Below are 14,922 nucleotides of genomic sequence, written 5' to 3' on the forward strand. Positions count from 1 at the left end.
GGGAGAACTCCACTCCGATGGAATGACCTGGCTTCCCTAGGTATTACCAATTGGTGCCAAACTGCCAAAAGTAGAGAAGCGTGGCGCGCTGTTGTGGTCTCGTAAGCGGTGTCTACACCAGTTATAAGCCATTAAAATGTAGTTAATTTTTAGGAAGATGGCAAATATAATCGAATTTTTTTTTTAATTATATTCTGCCCAAATAATTTGTGGAGGGCCTTATGCTCAACATAAATTTTTTTATATATTCAGTATCTTTTTCTTACAAGCCGCAATTCTATTTCAAAATATAACTAAAATTAATATTTCTGAAATACTTTCCTTTTGAAATTCCTATTTAATTTGATCAAAAGTTGACAATTGTGTCAGTAAAGACATTAATTCCTTTCTATAGTATATCCCGGGCGATATTAAAATTAATAAAGGTCTCTAAATTAAATATAGCATTCTTCTGTTAGACGAAGTTTTTCTGACTAATGTGAAAATAATAATTTAAGTATATGAGTTCATTGAAGTCTATAAGCAGCATACCGACGATAATTTCCTCTACAAAAATTAAGATTATAGCATGACATAAAAACTAGCATGCAATAAACCAAAATATTTCTGAATTTTAAAAGCATAAATTCGCAAGCAATTCTTAAACATAAAATGTGTTGCATGCTATTTCTTGCTCTAAATAATTATAATAAATTATGGCGCGGAAGAGTTTGTGTCTATGATAAGTGGAGACTAACATAATACCGTAATTTCTGTTAGTATAACAGTTGACTTGGTTGGTTTATTGGCTTGAAACGAAGACAATGCTGGTGCGAGAACTCGATACACATTTTACGATATTATTTATAAATATTAAGAAAATGAATCAGTTTAGATTATTATAATTAATTTTCTTCAAAATAATTTTTGGGACTTTACGAGTTAACAGTTTTTATATCTTTTTAATGCCTTTACATATATTCTTCTTACTCTTGGTGTGCTAACAACCGCCAGATGGCGCGTGAAACTGGTTAGGTACAATTTATAAACTATAATATTTGCTATAACTGAAATTATGGCTGATTATGGTATATTGAGCAAATTATTGCAGAGAAATGTTTTACATAGAACTCTACATTATTCTTGTGTAGAAAGGAGCTCTCCAAGGATTTTTCGTAGACTTTACTCTCAGTCAATGTTTGTAGAATTTTTGGAAATGGTTGGTTTTACGGATTTTATTTTATATAAATAGCATTATGGTTGCTGGCAAGGCGTGTTGAGCTTATTACAAGTAACCTTCTATTCGCTGGACAGCATGTGTTGTGGTTGCCAAATGTTACTAAAATTTATTATGGAAGAAAAGATTTTTGTTATATACGTAATCTTAAAATTAATTTGTGACCTACCGTTATTTATTATTATTATTTCGATATTAAAAATAAAAATACCATTTATTTAGCTAAATTATATGTTTTATTACTATTCAATATTTGTGTAAACATTTTAAATTAAATAAAATGATTAATAAACTTTATCATAGTTTAATATATGTAAATTGTTGCTTAGCATTTGTGTTAGCAAAGAAGCACAAGAAAGAAAAAATAATTTTGCAAAAAAAAATTTAATACTAAATCATTTTTCAATTTTTAATCTTAGACATTTTTCATGATTTTCAATTATTTTTGTATAACAACATTCTCACGGCAAAAATAATAAAACATTTCTTTGCTCCAACATTTCGTGTTATAAGTACATATGTATGTATGTATACACATAAGTATATATTTAATTTTTTTATAATTTTCCTAAAAAAATTTTGATTTTATAAAGTTTCGTTTTTTCTCTGCTTTTTGCATTGATTAACAATTGGGAAGATTTCGTTGCTTAAATACACGCTATTGGGCGGATCATTTGCTTAATTATAACATATTTTTAATTAATTAAGTAATTAATTATTTGATATATTTTTAACTTTTTTTTTGCTTAAATATTTTATTAAAAAAAAAATAAATTTTAAAAGAAAATAATGCCTCACTTTTACTTGTGGTTACTGTGAGTTAGCTGCCCTCTTTCGCCTCTCCTCGCCGTCGATTTGTGTGACCAGTTTGTAGTATCGTATGTAGCCGCAGAGTTACTCCGTTGAACCGCATTTTCATACGAGCCTTTGCTTTCTAAATAAGTAAACCTCTCTAATGAGTTGGCGTAAATATTATATTTTGCTCGTGCGCCCATTATTTTTCACGTTTCCTTCACACACATTGGGGCACGTGTGCTTCGCGTGTTCGTCAAAGCAGCACGCAATTGTTGTCCTGTCGGCAGCGACGTCGCAAACAACTGCGCGAGCCCATGTCGTAGATGAAATCCGGATTGCTTATGTAATGCTGGTTCAGTAACTGACTGCCCAGCAGTGGCGATAAACGTATTTGTTGTTGGGAACGATAATATTGTTGCGGTGATGCTGGTAATGTATTATGTTGCATTGGTAATGTTTGGTGGTGTTGGTGTGGGTGTAAGTGTTGTTGTTGTTGGTGTTGGTGTTGTGTTAGTTGACTGAGGGCAGGGCTGGGCAGTATAATTGTGCTAATACTACTCTGGCCTCATATACCTTGCAAATAGCGTCGCAACTCTTCTTCAGTGTCGAATATCATGACCGGGAATGGTGAGCCGGGCACAAATTCACCAGCCCATTTCACTTCGACACGATAATCGCCCGGCTCTGTGGGATCGTACTGCAAGGTAGACACACGAAGGATTAGAAGCTTAAAATGTAAGGGAGATATCCTTTTCTTTTCTTTTCTATTCTTACCTTGCAGAGTATTGTGCGATCCTTCTGGCTTTCACGCTGCATCTCCACACGGAACGCGCCCTTTGGTCCACGCACTCTCACTGTCAGTTGACCAGCACCAGCGCCGCGTGTGTCGCAGATGAAACGCGATTGGAAGGTGGCTAAGACACCGTGCTCAATGCCGGGACCATAGACACGTACCTACAAACAGAAGAGAGAGAGAGAGTTTAGAAGTTAGAACATTTTCCTGTGAAAAAAATTCTTTGAAGGTTCTTCAAGTGCTTACCTTACTAGCATCTGGTGCACCAGCGACCTTCAATGCGAACGGCGAACCGGGCACATTTTGGCCACCATATTTGATCGTCAGTAAATGTCTGCCCGGCTCTTGTGGTTTAATGTTCAGCGTAAATGTGGCATCACCGTGATCATACAGCTCGCAATAAGCCACTTTACGTGGTCCAGCACAGTGAGCTGTTAACTCACCAGGGCCAGCGCGACGTGTATCAATCCACGACTTAATATCCTTACCGACAATACCATGTCGAAGGCCCTCACCCGAGCAGATGACTTTCGAAGCATCCATAGAAGAACCGACAGCGACGGTGAGTGGACAACCTTTTACAAGGCGACCATTCCATTTGACTGATAAGGTTAGCGGACCAGAAGAAGACTTCTGCGGTGTGTAGGAGGCTAACCAAATATTTTCTGTTGGACGCGGTTGCGCCAAGCTTACTGGCACCGAAGTGTTGTCTTGATGTACTAGTATGACTTCCGGTCGTCCGGCAGGTGCATTTGTGGCATCTATTGTGAAATGTGCGGCTTCACCAGCTTGTGCCGCTGCGAGACCACGACCTGTGAGCACCACTTTGTCGGCAGCTTGTTGGCCCGTGACGAAAGCACTACGTGGACATTGCACAATAGTGAGACCACTCCAAGTGAGGTCTAAATCGTGCTCGCCCGGTGCTAAACTGTCGGCCGAAATGTAGATACGCATTTTGCCATCACTCAATTTGTCAACGGGTATTTCAATACCATCTATAGAGCAGGCCAACTCGCCAGGGCCAGCGTTCTCTATATCGAACACTATACGTGCTGGTAAAATGAGACGACCATCGTGATCGAGTAGTGTACCCCAACCGCCAACAGGTGTAATCTTCGAAGATTCGACACAGGAAATATTCCACGGTGAACCGGGTAAATTACCGCGATTCGGACAACTGGCGCGTATTTCATAATGACCGACTGAGAGAATGGTGTACGAAATACGCCATTCATTATTGCCCAGAGCCTGTAAATTTTTATGATGTTACAAAATGAGCTTCAATGACTTGTAAGTTGTTGTGAGTACCTTGATCTTCGGTTCGATACGTTCACCAAACTCATCGACACGCTCGATTTGCACATTCGGTGCAATGGGACAGTAGACAATGAAGGAGGCCTCCTTGTTGCGTTGGCATACCTCCAGACCATTGCCGGCGGCGCGCGTATCGGTCTTTACGCCTGTTGAGGATGCGGTAAAAGAGAAAGGCGAACCCTGCACCGTTTCGCCGCCATACATGATCGTTAGTTTGTAAGCACCTGGTTGGGATGGCACGAATTCAACACTATATATGCCTTCTGATTGCTCGGTGATGTGGACGGGAAGATTTTGATTTGTGGGAGATACCGCGAAGGCCTCTATTTCGGCGATACCGGCATTATCGGTGCGCACTAGATGATTAAGAAAGCATTACAAAAGTTGAGTTTAAGAATTGATAGTTAGTGAGCAAACCTGTGAAACAGATGGGACTGTGTAGCGCTAACTGGCCTTTTGGTACACCCTGCACTGTAACACGACTGGTATCAAAGGCTTCGCATGTGAACGGACTGCCTGGTAGTGGCTTAGATTGATGAAGCACCTCTGCAAGAGTTTCATTTAAGTAAATTAAGTTAAAATTCAACGAAAGTTAACTTACCAACTATGCTCTGACCCGGTTTAGTGATTGTGAACTCAGCCTGTAAATGTCCACTCTTAGTTTGATAACAACGCACTGGTAAAGCTTGACCACCTGGACCAGATACAACTACATCGAATTCGCGAGCCGGTCTTTTAACGGTGTCGATGGCAAACGATGTTGTCTTGCCAACACGTGCCTGATATAAGCCGAGTCCTGATACACTGATATCCTTACCGGCATTCGCAGGCAGCACATTGATCTCCAATGGTTTTAGTGAAATCGGCACTTCGTTGAAGAGTATGGTCATCTTGTGTGGAGCCACACGTGTGGGATGATAGACGATCTCATAAATGCCTGTCTTAGATGGGCCGCGTATGGAATGTGGTACTTCGGTTGCACCACATTTTACAATGGCTGAAAGTTCTCCTTGACCAGCTTCATTGAGCGATACCGAGATGCTAGCTGGTTGCTGGCAAATCGCTTCACCGACTTCGGTGATCTTCACCAACGATGGATCGAAAACCGTGAGGGTGCGTGTGCCGATATGCTGACGCGTGTCGCGATCGATAAAGCGTATCAAATAATTACCGGTCATGTGCGTGCGGAATTCCGCTGTTTGTCTAGTAATGGTATACGGTACTGGCTTGTGATCGGGTCCCATAATTTCTGCGATCTGATCATCTGTTGGAAAGTCAATGGTGGCCAAACTACCGATCTGTATGTGTTGTGTTGTCTGTTGTATGTCGACGCGGAATGGACTGCCGTCGACGGGCACTTCGTTGAATGTAATATTCACATAATGTGCTTCTGTGGTCTGTGGCACAAAGGTCACATCGTAGAGACCACGTGCACAGGCAACCACTTCGGCTTTTACGGTGCTCGTGTCTGTGGAAACGACCAATTCAAGTGTACCTTCACCAGCGCCAGCGGCGTCTACACTGAAAGTGACGGGCACGCCTAATGCGGCCGGACCATATTGTTGATCCAACCCACTGATGCTGACACGTGAAACATCGAAGACATTGCACGAGAAGGGTGAACCGTTGATGTGTTTATCATTTGCGGTAATGCTGATTAAATGACGACCCACCACTGTAGGTTGGAAAGTTGCTGTGTAGGCGTCGCCGCCTTGTGGACTCAATTGACATATAATATTATCACCAGATGGTGTAGTCACAAAAACTTGTGGCTCCACGCCTTCGAAGCCCTCCAATTCGAATGTGTTATCAACTTTGATAGCCGCTTGCTTGAGACCTTCACCGGTAGCCATAGCGCGTGGCAAACTAATGGGCGCTGATGCAATTTGACAAGTGAATGGTGAACCGGGCACTGGGTGACCATTAAAACGCACGGATAGCGAGTGTGGCGCAGCCTCGGTGGGTTTGAAGTTCACCTTGAAACGCGCATTACCCTCCGACTGCACATAATTCGGTACATTTTTACCATTAACCGCAACAATGATTTCCAAGTTGCCTGCACCAGCCTGACTGGCATTGATGCCGAAGCTCACACTTTTACCAACCACTCCCGGACGTATATCGGTAACAATAACCTTCTCAGCCGAATACGACTTGAGTAGGAATGGACTACCCTCGACATGACCACCGCCAGGCAAACGTACTTCCACCGAATGATCACCAACCTCGACAGGTTCAAATTTAATATTATAACCAATACCCTCCAACGCGTCGATCTTGACGGGCACACTGCGTCTGGCCGGACCGAGCACTTCAACACTAGGCTCCGTGTCGGACTCAACGACGAACTCAAAAAGCCGTCCAACACTAACTTTGTCCAAAGTTTCGGGTGATTGTATGCGCGCAGCGGCCGAAACACGGCACGTGAACGGTGAGCCCGGCACATCTTGTCCATTGAAACGTAACTCGACTGTGTGATTTTGTGCATCACGTGGTGTAAAACTAATGGCATAGGTGTGTTGTCCCTGTGCTTGCGCAGAAGTCGGCACTCGTCCACCATTTACGGTGACCTCTAGATTGCCTGGACCCGCTTGCGATGTTTCTACCAAGAAAGTAACTGGTTTGCCAACAGTGCCATTGCTGACATTCTTCACTTTGATGGCGTTCACGTCGTAAACCTAGTTAAATATATCATATGAAGTTAGTATATGGAATGATCAGAAGTTGTTTGGGACGTTAGCCGGTACAATTTGGTTACATGTATACAATGATACATGAACCCAAACTGCTACGACCTTCGACCTTAGTGTCTAAAATATAATTGCGATACAATTGTATGATCCTACCTTAGCTGCGTAGGGACTACCAGCGGTGGACAAACCGTTGACCGTGACATTCACACGATGTTCGCCGACAACGCGTGGCACGAACTCGGCCTTGAAGATACCCTCCGAGGTTTGATGGACCTGTGCGGGCACTGATTGACCGGCAGGTCCTGTTGTGTTGCAGCAAATTTGTTTTTGATTTTTATTTTTGTTGCAGGAGAGTTTTTTGTTGTTGCGATTTTGGTTTTTAGTTGAGTTTTAAAGTTTTTGGTTTTTTATATTTATTTAAAAAGTGTTTTTTTATAGTTCATTATTTTTTTGTTTTTATTTTTACGTTGCGCGAACACATAGCATAGAGTTAACGTCGTAAAAATTTGGTTTTTGTTGAAATTTGCAAAATACGGGTAAAGTATTTATATTTTGTTTAGCAAAAGCAAATACGTTGGTTTTAGTTTCAGTTTTGGATTGGCAAAGTTAGTTGGGATTGTTGTTATACAAATTTAATTATTTTTATTATTTTATTAATTATGGGGTTTGGCATGTGTGTGTTTATTGTTTCAAAATGAATAAATGAGAAAAATTTTGAAAAAAAGCTTGATTAGTTTTTTTTTTTTTAAGTTAATAAATGTTTAATTATATGAAATGAGCGTAATTTAGGGGTTTAATCATAGCTGAATAAGCGGCATTATGAAACGTTTTGAAGTAAATTTTTAGACTAAGAACTGTTTTATTCTGTGACTACACCTACTACTACTACTAGATAATTTGCGTACTACATACTACTAACTGGAGATATATATATCTATATCAATACGTATATACAAATGTGGTGAATTTGTTATAGTAACAGGGTATATTTTAAAGGATATGATACAAAAGCAATTTGTGTTAGTATCTGCATACTTAAAGGGAACAAATACGTAAAATAAAGTTATTTGATTCAAGGAATAACCAAATTTAACTGAATATCTACATATATATACATACAATCGGAAAGTCATAGTTAGAAATCGTTAAACCATAAATGATTAAAGTTATACTAATTTTAAGAGAGTAGTGACTTTACGGCCACATTTTGATATTTGGTCTTTAATTGACAGCTAATCGGTTGTAAAAAAAGTAATTTCCATGAATCCAAAAACAGTTATCATAATCTATACACTCTACTCATATTTTCGGCACTTAGATGGTCAAACTTAAATTAAGTTTATCTATACTTAGGAGGTCTTGACATCATTAAGTAACGATACTCTTAGGTGTCCAAGTAGAATACTACCTGACCCTTGTCGCGAAGATCAATACATATATTTCTTTTCTAACCCCAAATGAAATCTTTTTGAACGTACCACTATTAAATCCTTATTGTAATGATTTAAATAATTCCTATCAAAGTTCTCTATAAGGTTTTATGAGTTTATAAGAATAACCTTGAACTCTTACGTGGTATACCCAGACTTCTACAATCGTAACTAATGTTATGCATCACAGATCCTGGATATAACGTGTATACGTATTCTATCTACATATCGGTATTAATCTGGGTATAAGTTATGCTTGTGGAATAGTTACATATAAATTATTTTGTTCTAGAAACGGATAGATCCAGCTCCATACTCTGCTATACAGACCAAATATACCACATATTTAAGAAGATATATTCCAAAAAATCATTTGAAGCAATTAGAACACTAGAGGCCGAAACACGTTGCAATTAGACCCTGCCAGTAGGACACTTTTAGACTACTTGTTGTGGGAAAATCTAAACTTGAGAGTAGGTTCTGAACAATCCACTTAGACTTTGTATTAGACTTCAGTTAATATACAATGTCATGAACAAGAAAGAGTATTCTCTTTACCTCTACCTCTATACCTCTAAAGCTTTCTTTACATACGAGGGCTGCTATATATATTTCTGGCTCTGACATTTCCATTGGAAAGTTTGACATTTATACCATCACTCCAGAACGTTTGTTATTTAATCGTGAATTGTTTTATTTACAGGGAATAAAAAAATTCATCTCGGCCAAAAAATGGAATTAACTCGTGAACATTTTCGTGCGATCATTTTTCAGAATTTACGACGTGGATTATCGCGACAAGAGTGCATCGATGAACTAAAATCTTTGTATGGCTATGAAGCACCATCCTATAGCACTGTGAAAAACTGGTACAACGAATTCAATCGTGGCCGACGCTCGCTCAAAGACGAATTCCGTGAAGGTCGTCCAAACACAGCCGTTGTGCCAAAAAACATCGATGCCGTACGTGAACTGATAATGCAAGACCGTCATGTAATATACCTTCAGATAGAGGCATGCCTATGCATTTCTGGAGAATATTTTGAAAAACAATAAAACCATTTTCGTTGATAAATATTCCTATTTTCATTATTAGGCCAGAAATATATATAGCAGCCCTCGTAAAAGTGACTGACTGTTTTGTTGTAGGGATATAAATGAAGCAGAGACCTAATTTGGAACTTATTATAAAATTTCGATAAACCGTGAATGAAAGAGATACAAAATGCAAATGAATCTATTATAAAACATATGATCTAGACAACTGTCTGGGTTTATACGTAATAAATCCTCAATAATGTAATAGAATACAAAAATCTTGTTTTTATTTTATTTTTTTATTTGTGAGTATGTTTTTATTTGTAAATAATAATTCCCTTAATTGTCAACATTAATAAAATCGTTCATTAAATATATTATAATAAAAATGAAGGAATAGAAGAAATAGAATTAGTACTAAGAGTGAGAAAAAATTAAAGAGCGTTTGAAAATACAAAAAATAATTATTCTGACAAAATTTTTAAAATAATGAAGAATAAAATTTTGCGCAAGGATATTTGAATAAAATTTGTTTCAAAAAATTACAATATGTTAGTGTAAAAAATAATATAATAAAATATACAACAACATTTTACCAATTTACATTACTAATCATTAAATTGTGTGACTCTAAAGTGAATTAAGTTCAAATTAAAAAGTGAGAGAAGGATAGCGAGTGAGAGAGAGATAGAGTGTTTTTGTATACTGTGCTATTAGTTCCTGTTTATGTATGTGTGTATTTCAATTTCATATACACATTTATGTACGTAAAATATAATTATATATATATATATAAGTATGGTATGCAAATAACTGTATTGAATAAGTAGAAAGAGTGTCTAGTACAATAGTTTTCGCCGCCCTGAAATATAATACAGATCAAAAGTGAGAATCGTATAATTAACAATAATAAAAATAATAATAACATCATCACTATTACTATAAAAAATAAATTAACGGAAAACTGAATTTCGAAAACTTATGTGCAAACATAGAGCGTATACATTCCTGAATTCCTAGTGAGATATTTACAAATAAAATATTTAAACACTGAGGAGACATACATATTGACACATTTGGGGGACATGCATTTAGATATTCAGAACATTATTTATAAGATTACTTTTGTCATGCCTGTGAAAAGAATGAAAAGCATATTTCGCTTTTGGACGAAGTATTTGGAACAGAAACGACAGAAACGATTGTCGAAAAATAATAGTTTCGGTGAGATCAAATCCCTTGATAAATTGTGTGCTTAAGTGGTGAGAAGTTCTTTGGAATCTGAGAACAAACTTTAAGAAACTTTAGCTCCGCTTTATTTTAGTTTCTTGTAAGACTAAGATGCTTCAGGCAAAGGTATCTGGTATTAATTGGGATTTAAGGAAATCAGACTCCATTTCTGGCATATTTTAAGTACTCGCCATGGTGTAAAAATCGAATTCAAAACTATACAAAATTTTATCATTTACTTTGGCCATTCAATATAAAATGGTGCTGATGAGTTTACTATACTTCAGAGAGAGTATCAGTTCAAAAAGACATATCTAGGTAATATGTCCTTGTCTCGAGAGCAGATACAGTAGTTGACATGCTTCTACCATATATTTCTAGGTCTTGTAGCACACAAAAATTTATTTTATAAATAAAGGGTGATTTTTTAAGAGCTTGATAACTTTTTTTAAAAAAAAAACGCATAAATCTCATCGGTTCTTTATTTGAAACGTTAGATTGGTTCATGACATTTACTTTTTGAAGATAATTTCATTTAAATGTTGACCGCGGCTGCGTCTTAGGTGGTCCATTCGGAAAGTCCAATTTTGGGCAACTTTTTCGAGCATTTCGGCCGGAATAGCCCGAATTTCTTCGGAAATGTTGTCTTCCAAAGCTGGAATAGTTGCTGGCTTATTTCTGTAGACTTTAGACTTGACGTAGCCCCACAAAAAATAGTCTAAAGGCGTTAAATCGCATGATCTTGGTGGCCAACTTACGGGTCCATTTCTTGAGATGAATTGTTCTCCGAAGTTTTCCCTCAAAATGGCCATAGAATCGCGAGCTGTGTGGCATGTAGCGCCATCTTGTTGAAACCACATGTCAACCAAGTTCAGTTCTTCCATTTTTGGCAACAAAAAGTTTGTTAGCATCGAACGATAGCGATCGCCATTCACCGTAACGTTGCGTCCAACAGCATCTTTGAAAAAATACGGTCCAATGATTCCACCAGCGTACAAACCACACCAAACAGTGCATTTTTCGGGATGCATGGGCAGTTCTTGAACGGCTTCTGGTTGCTCTTCACCCCAAATGCGGCAATTTTGCTTATTTACGTAGCCATTCAACCAGAAATGAGCCTCATCGCTGAACAAAATTTGTCGATAAAAAAGCGGAAACACATTTCGAACCGAACACTGATTTTGGTAATAAAATTCAATGATTTGCAAGCGTTGCTCGTTAGTAAGTCTATTCATGATGAAATGTCAAAGCATACTGAGCATCTTTCTCTTTGACACCATGTCTGAAATCCCACGTGATCTGTCAAATACTAATGCATGAAAATCCTAACCTCAAAAAAATCACCCGTTATATTCCTAGTCTACTATGGCCTATGAGTTGATCCAAAAACTGATACCGAGAGTCATTAGTCGATATTAATTACAGGGATTGAGTCACAGCATGCATGTTTGAATATTTCTTTTGTTTTCTGAATTCTGAATGTATGAATGCAAAGAGGTCTAAAGGTTGTGCACATAATTCTTATGGTGTGATTTTTTAATACCTACTTAACTCCATAATATATGTACATGCGTATAACCTGACTGATGTAAAGTGAATGAGGCAGTAGATTATGATTTTTAAAATATGTGCAAATTGTGTTATAAGTTTATCCAGATGAAATTAAAGGCTGTTCTAGTAGGGTAGGAATCCAGAAGTCTCATGTCTTATTGTACAATCGTTTTTTAATTGCTCGATATTGATCTAGTTCAGTATCATTGAAGTAGAGTACCAGGAGGATTACATAACAGTAGATCAGAGGTAGCTTTGAACGAATTTCGAATTTTCGAATGTATAGTACCATATTAATGGGAATACTCAATTCTTTGCTTTCATCTCAAATTTCTCAATTCCTCTTTAACAAGGTTGAATAAAAGGGAGCAAAATATTTTAATTGGATAATATAGTCGATTTTTTATTATTTACTATCACGGGTTGGTCAGTATATCCTCTCTCGAAATCAAATTGGATTGCATCAAGTTGCTCAAGAAAGTTAGAAACAAAAACAAGATAACCCTGGCCTGAATACAAAGGCATACAAGACAACGGACCTTGCTGACCATATTGCAAAAACTGACTGCGCCCCAAGCCGACAAGGCCGGAGCCCTTTATTGCAATAGATCTCTGGGATTACCTATGGAAAGTGGAATGGGCAAGTAGGAATCGATACTGGCTGCAATTGCAGGGACTTCAACACTCCAAAATGTTTCTTACAACCAGAAAAGGTTGAAGCAATTCAACGTGCTTCCAAGAAACAAACTAAGACAATTAGTGTCAACAAACCTTTAGCCTGGGAACTATACTAAGTTATCTTAACTTGACGGGCTTAAATTAGATATTGTGATAATAGACGAGGACACAATAAATCCTAGGTGGCAGCGCGATCCTCTGAATTGTAATCTAATCTAATCACGGGTGTGTATTCCAACTCAAATTTAGTTAGCAGCTTTGTTTTCATCGGGTATTTATAGTACATTTTTGTTTAATTTATGCACATAGTATAAATATTCATTATCTGTGGCATGCCTCATGAATATGCAAAATGTTGAATATGTGGTTTAACAAAACAAAAAACTCATACAGCTTTAATTTGCTGATAAAAACAGTGTTGTTGTTGTGTAAAGAAAATTTGCATTTTTGTGAATAAAGAAAACTTAAGGAAAAAATTAAAAAAATATAAACAAATAATAAAATAAATCCAATTTCAATGAGTAATTGAACACTGTGACATGTTTAGGGACGACGATATGTAAAGGATTAGTACGTACACATAGATAAACACACAAACATAAATGGGGTTACAAAAGAGGGATTTAAAGAGCTTATAGTGGAGATTGCGTTAACAGTTCAACGCATACATACCTTCAACGTTGACCTCGATATCTTCCAAACGACCGCCAGCGTGATTGATAACAAAAGAATTCGGCTGATGCACCGGCCCAGGACCGCCCAATGACACCTGTGGACCGGACACGCCGCCACTGATATTCACTGTGAGCGGACAACCCGGTACCGGCATTTTATTGAAAGTGACGTTGATGGTGTGTTCACACGCCTCAGTTGGCACAAACGAAACGGAGAATCTGCAAGTTGGAGGGAAGAAGGAAGATTAAGTTAGTAATTATGTTAGGACCAGTCTTCAAAGTCAATAATCACCTTGCACTGCCTTGCGGATGCACCTGCGTCGGTATGTTCTGCCCCTTTGCCGAAATGGTAATCTCCAAATTACCCTCGCCTGCATCGCCAGCATCCACCGTAAACTGCACTGGACGACCGACGGTGCCACGCGACACACTGCCCACCGTCACTTTGGTGGCATCATAAGATTTTGCCAAGAACGGGGTACCTTGTACAGCGAAGCCATTATATTCAACATTAATCGTGTGCCCACCGACATTAGTGGGTGTGAATTCGGCTGTGAAACCGGCATGTATGTCGCCGGTCACGCGCACCGGCAGTTCACCATGCGGACCACGTACACTGACCGCCAACTCAGCAGCACCGCCACCGCTTACGGTGATATGAAACGATGCCGGCCGATTGACGGGTATCAACTCGAGATTCGAGAGATTCAACATGACGCGCGATGTGTCTGCAACAGGGCAAACAAACGGGCAGCCACGTACAGTTTCGCCATTAAATTTAATATCAATCAGATGTGATTTCGCCTGTTCGGGTGTGAAGGAGACCAAACAACGTCCGCCACCAACGACTTGAACGTGATTCGGTACTTCGCCTTCATTAATCGATATCTCCAGCTGACCTTCGCCAGCAGCGCTCGCATCGACGCGGAATTGACACGGTTGCCCGACAACACCGCCATTCACATCGGTCACTTGTATTAGACTGGCATCGTAGACTTTGGCGATCAGCGGACCGCCGGCGATTTTTGTGCCCACAATCGATGCCTCGATGATGTGTGTGCCCACTTCGGTGGGTACAAATTCGATGCGTGCAGCACCATTTGCCGCCTCATGGGTGACTCTGGCATTCAGTTTGGACTTACTCGGTGTCAAAACTGTAGCCACGCACTCGCCCTTGCTTAGGCTTTGTCCAGGAGGCGGCAGTATCTCAAAAACCGCCGGCGTATTGGCGGGTACAAGGCGTGTAGATTCGCCCAGTGCAGTTAGACCGGGTGTGGACATGATTTCAACGTGCCACGGTGAACCTGTAAGTAGAGAGAGGATAAAGGAAAATTAATATGAGTTTCATTTGATTTACAAAGTCATAAAAATGAGAATAATAACGGAATTTTAAAATCAATTCTGTAATAAATTTTCATAAAAATATATTTAAAGGTGTGATAGGACTAGTGAATAAAAATATATTTTTTGTTGTTTAGTTATGCATTTTTGTTAAGAGAACAATTATTAT

General features: G+C 38.6%; 1 protein-coding gene across 4 annotated transcripts in view; it reads right to left on the reverse strand.

The window, feature by feature from the left end:
• Window positions 1-1,826: 1,826 nt before the first annotated feature.
• Window positions 1,827-14,922, reverse strand: part of LOC105212111 (filamin-C) — a 56,982-nt gene continuing 43,886 nt past the window's right edge. For 3 of the 4 annotated variants that reach the window (XM_054233651.1, XM_011183891.3, XM_011183895.3), the window contains 9 exons: window positions 13,705-14,716; window positions 13,411-13,631; window positions 6,965-7,113; window positions 4,720-6,796; window positions 4,536-4,664; window positions 4,113-4,474; window positions 3,051-4,052; window positions 2,786-2,965; window positions 1,827-2,708 (listed from right to left, as the gene is read on the reverse strand). In XM_054233651.1, the coding sequence (XP_054089626.1) occupies window positions 2,577-2,708; window positions 2,786-2,965; window positions 3,051-4,052; window positions 4,113-4,474; window positions 4,536-4,664; window positions 4,720-6,796; window positions 6,965-7,113; window positions 13,411-13,631; window positions 13,705-14,716 (5,264 nt within the window). In that variant the 3' untranslated portion in view covers window positions 1,827-2,576. Of the gene's footprint in view, window positions 2,709-2,785; window positions 2,966-3,050; window positions 4,053-4,112; window positions 4,475-4,535; window positions 4,665-4,719; window positions 6,797-6,964; window positions 7,114-10,062; window positions 10,142-13,410; window positions 13,632-13,704; window positions 14,717-14,922 lie in introns of those variants that run through there. The other variant, XM_054233652.1, reaches the window with a different exon arrangement.

The sequence above is a fragment of the Zeugodacus cucurbitae genome, chromosome 6 (genome assembly GCF_028554725.1).
Source record: "Zeugodacus cucurbitae isolate PBARC_wt_2022May chromosome 6, idZeuCucr1.2, whole genome shotgun sequence".
Taxonomy (NCBI): Eukaryota; Metazoa; Arthropoda; class Insecta; order Diptera; family Tephritidae; genus Zeugodacus; species Zeugodacus cucurbitae.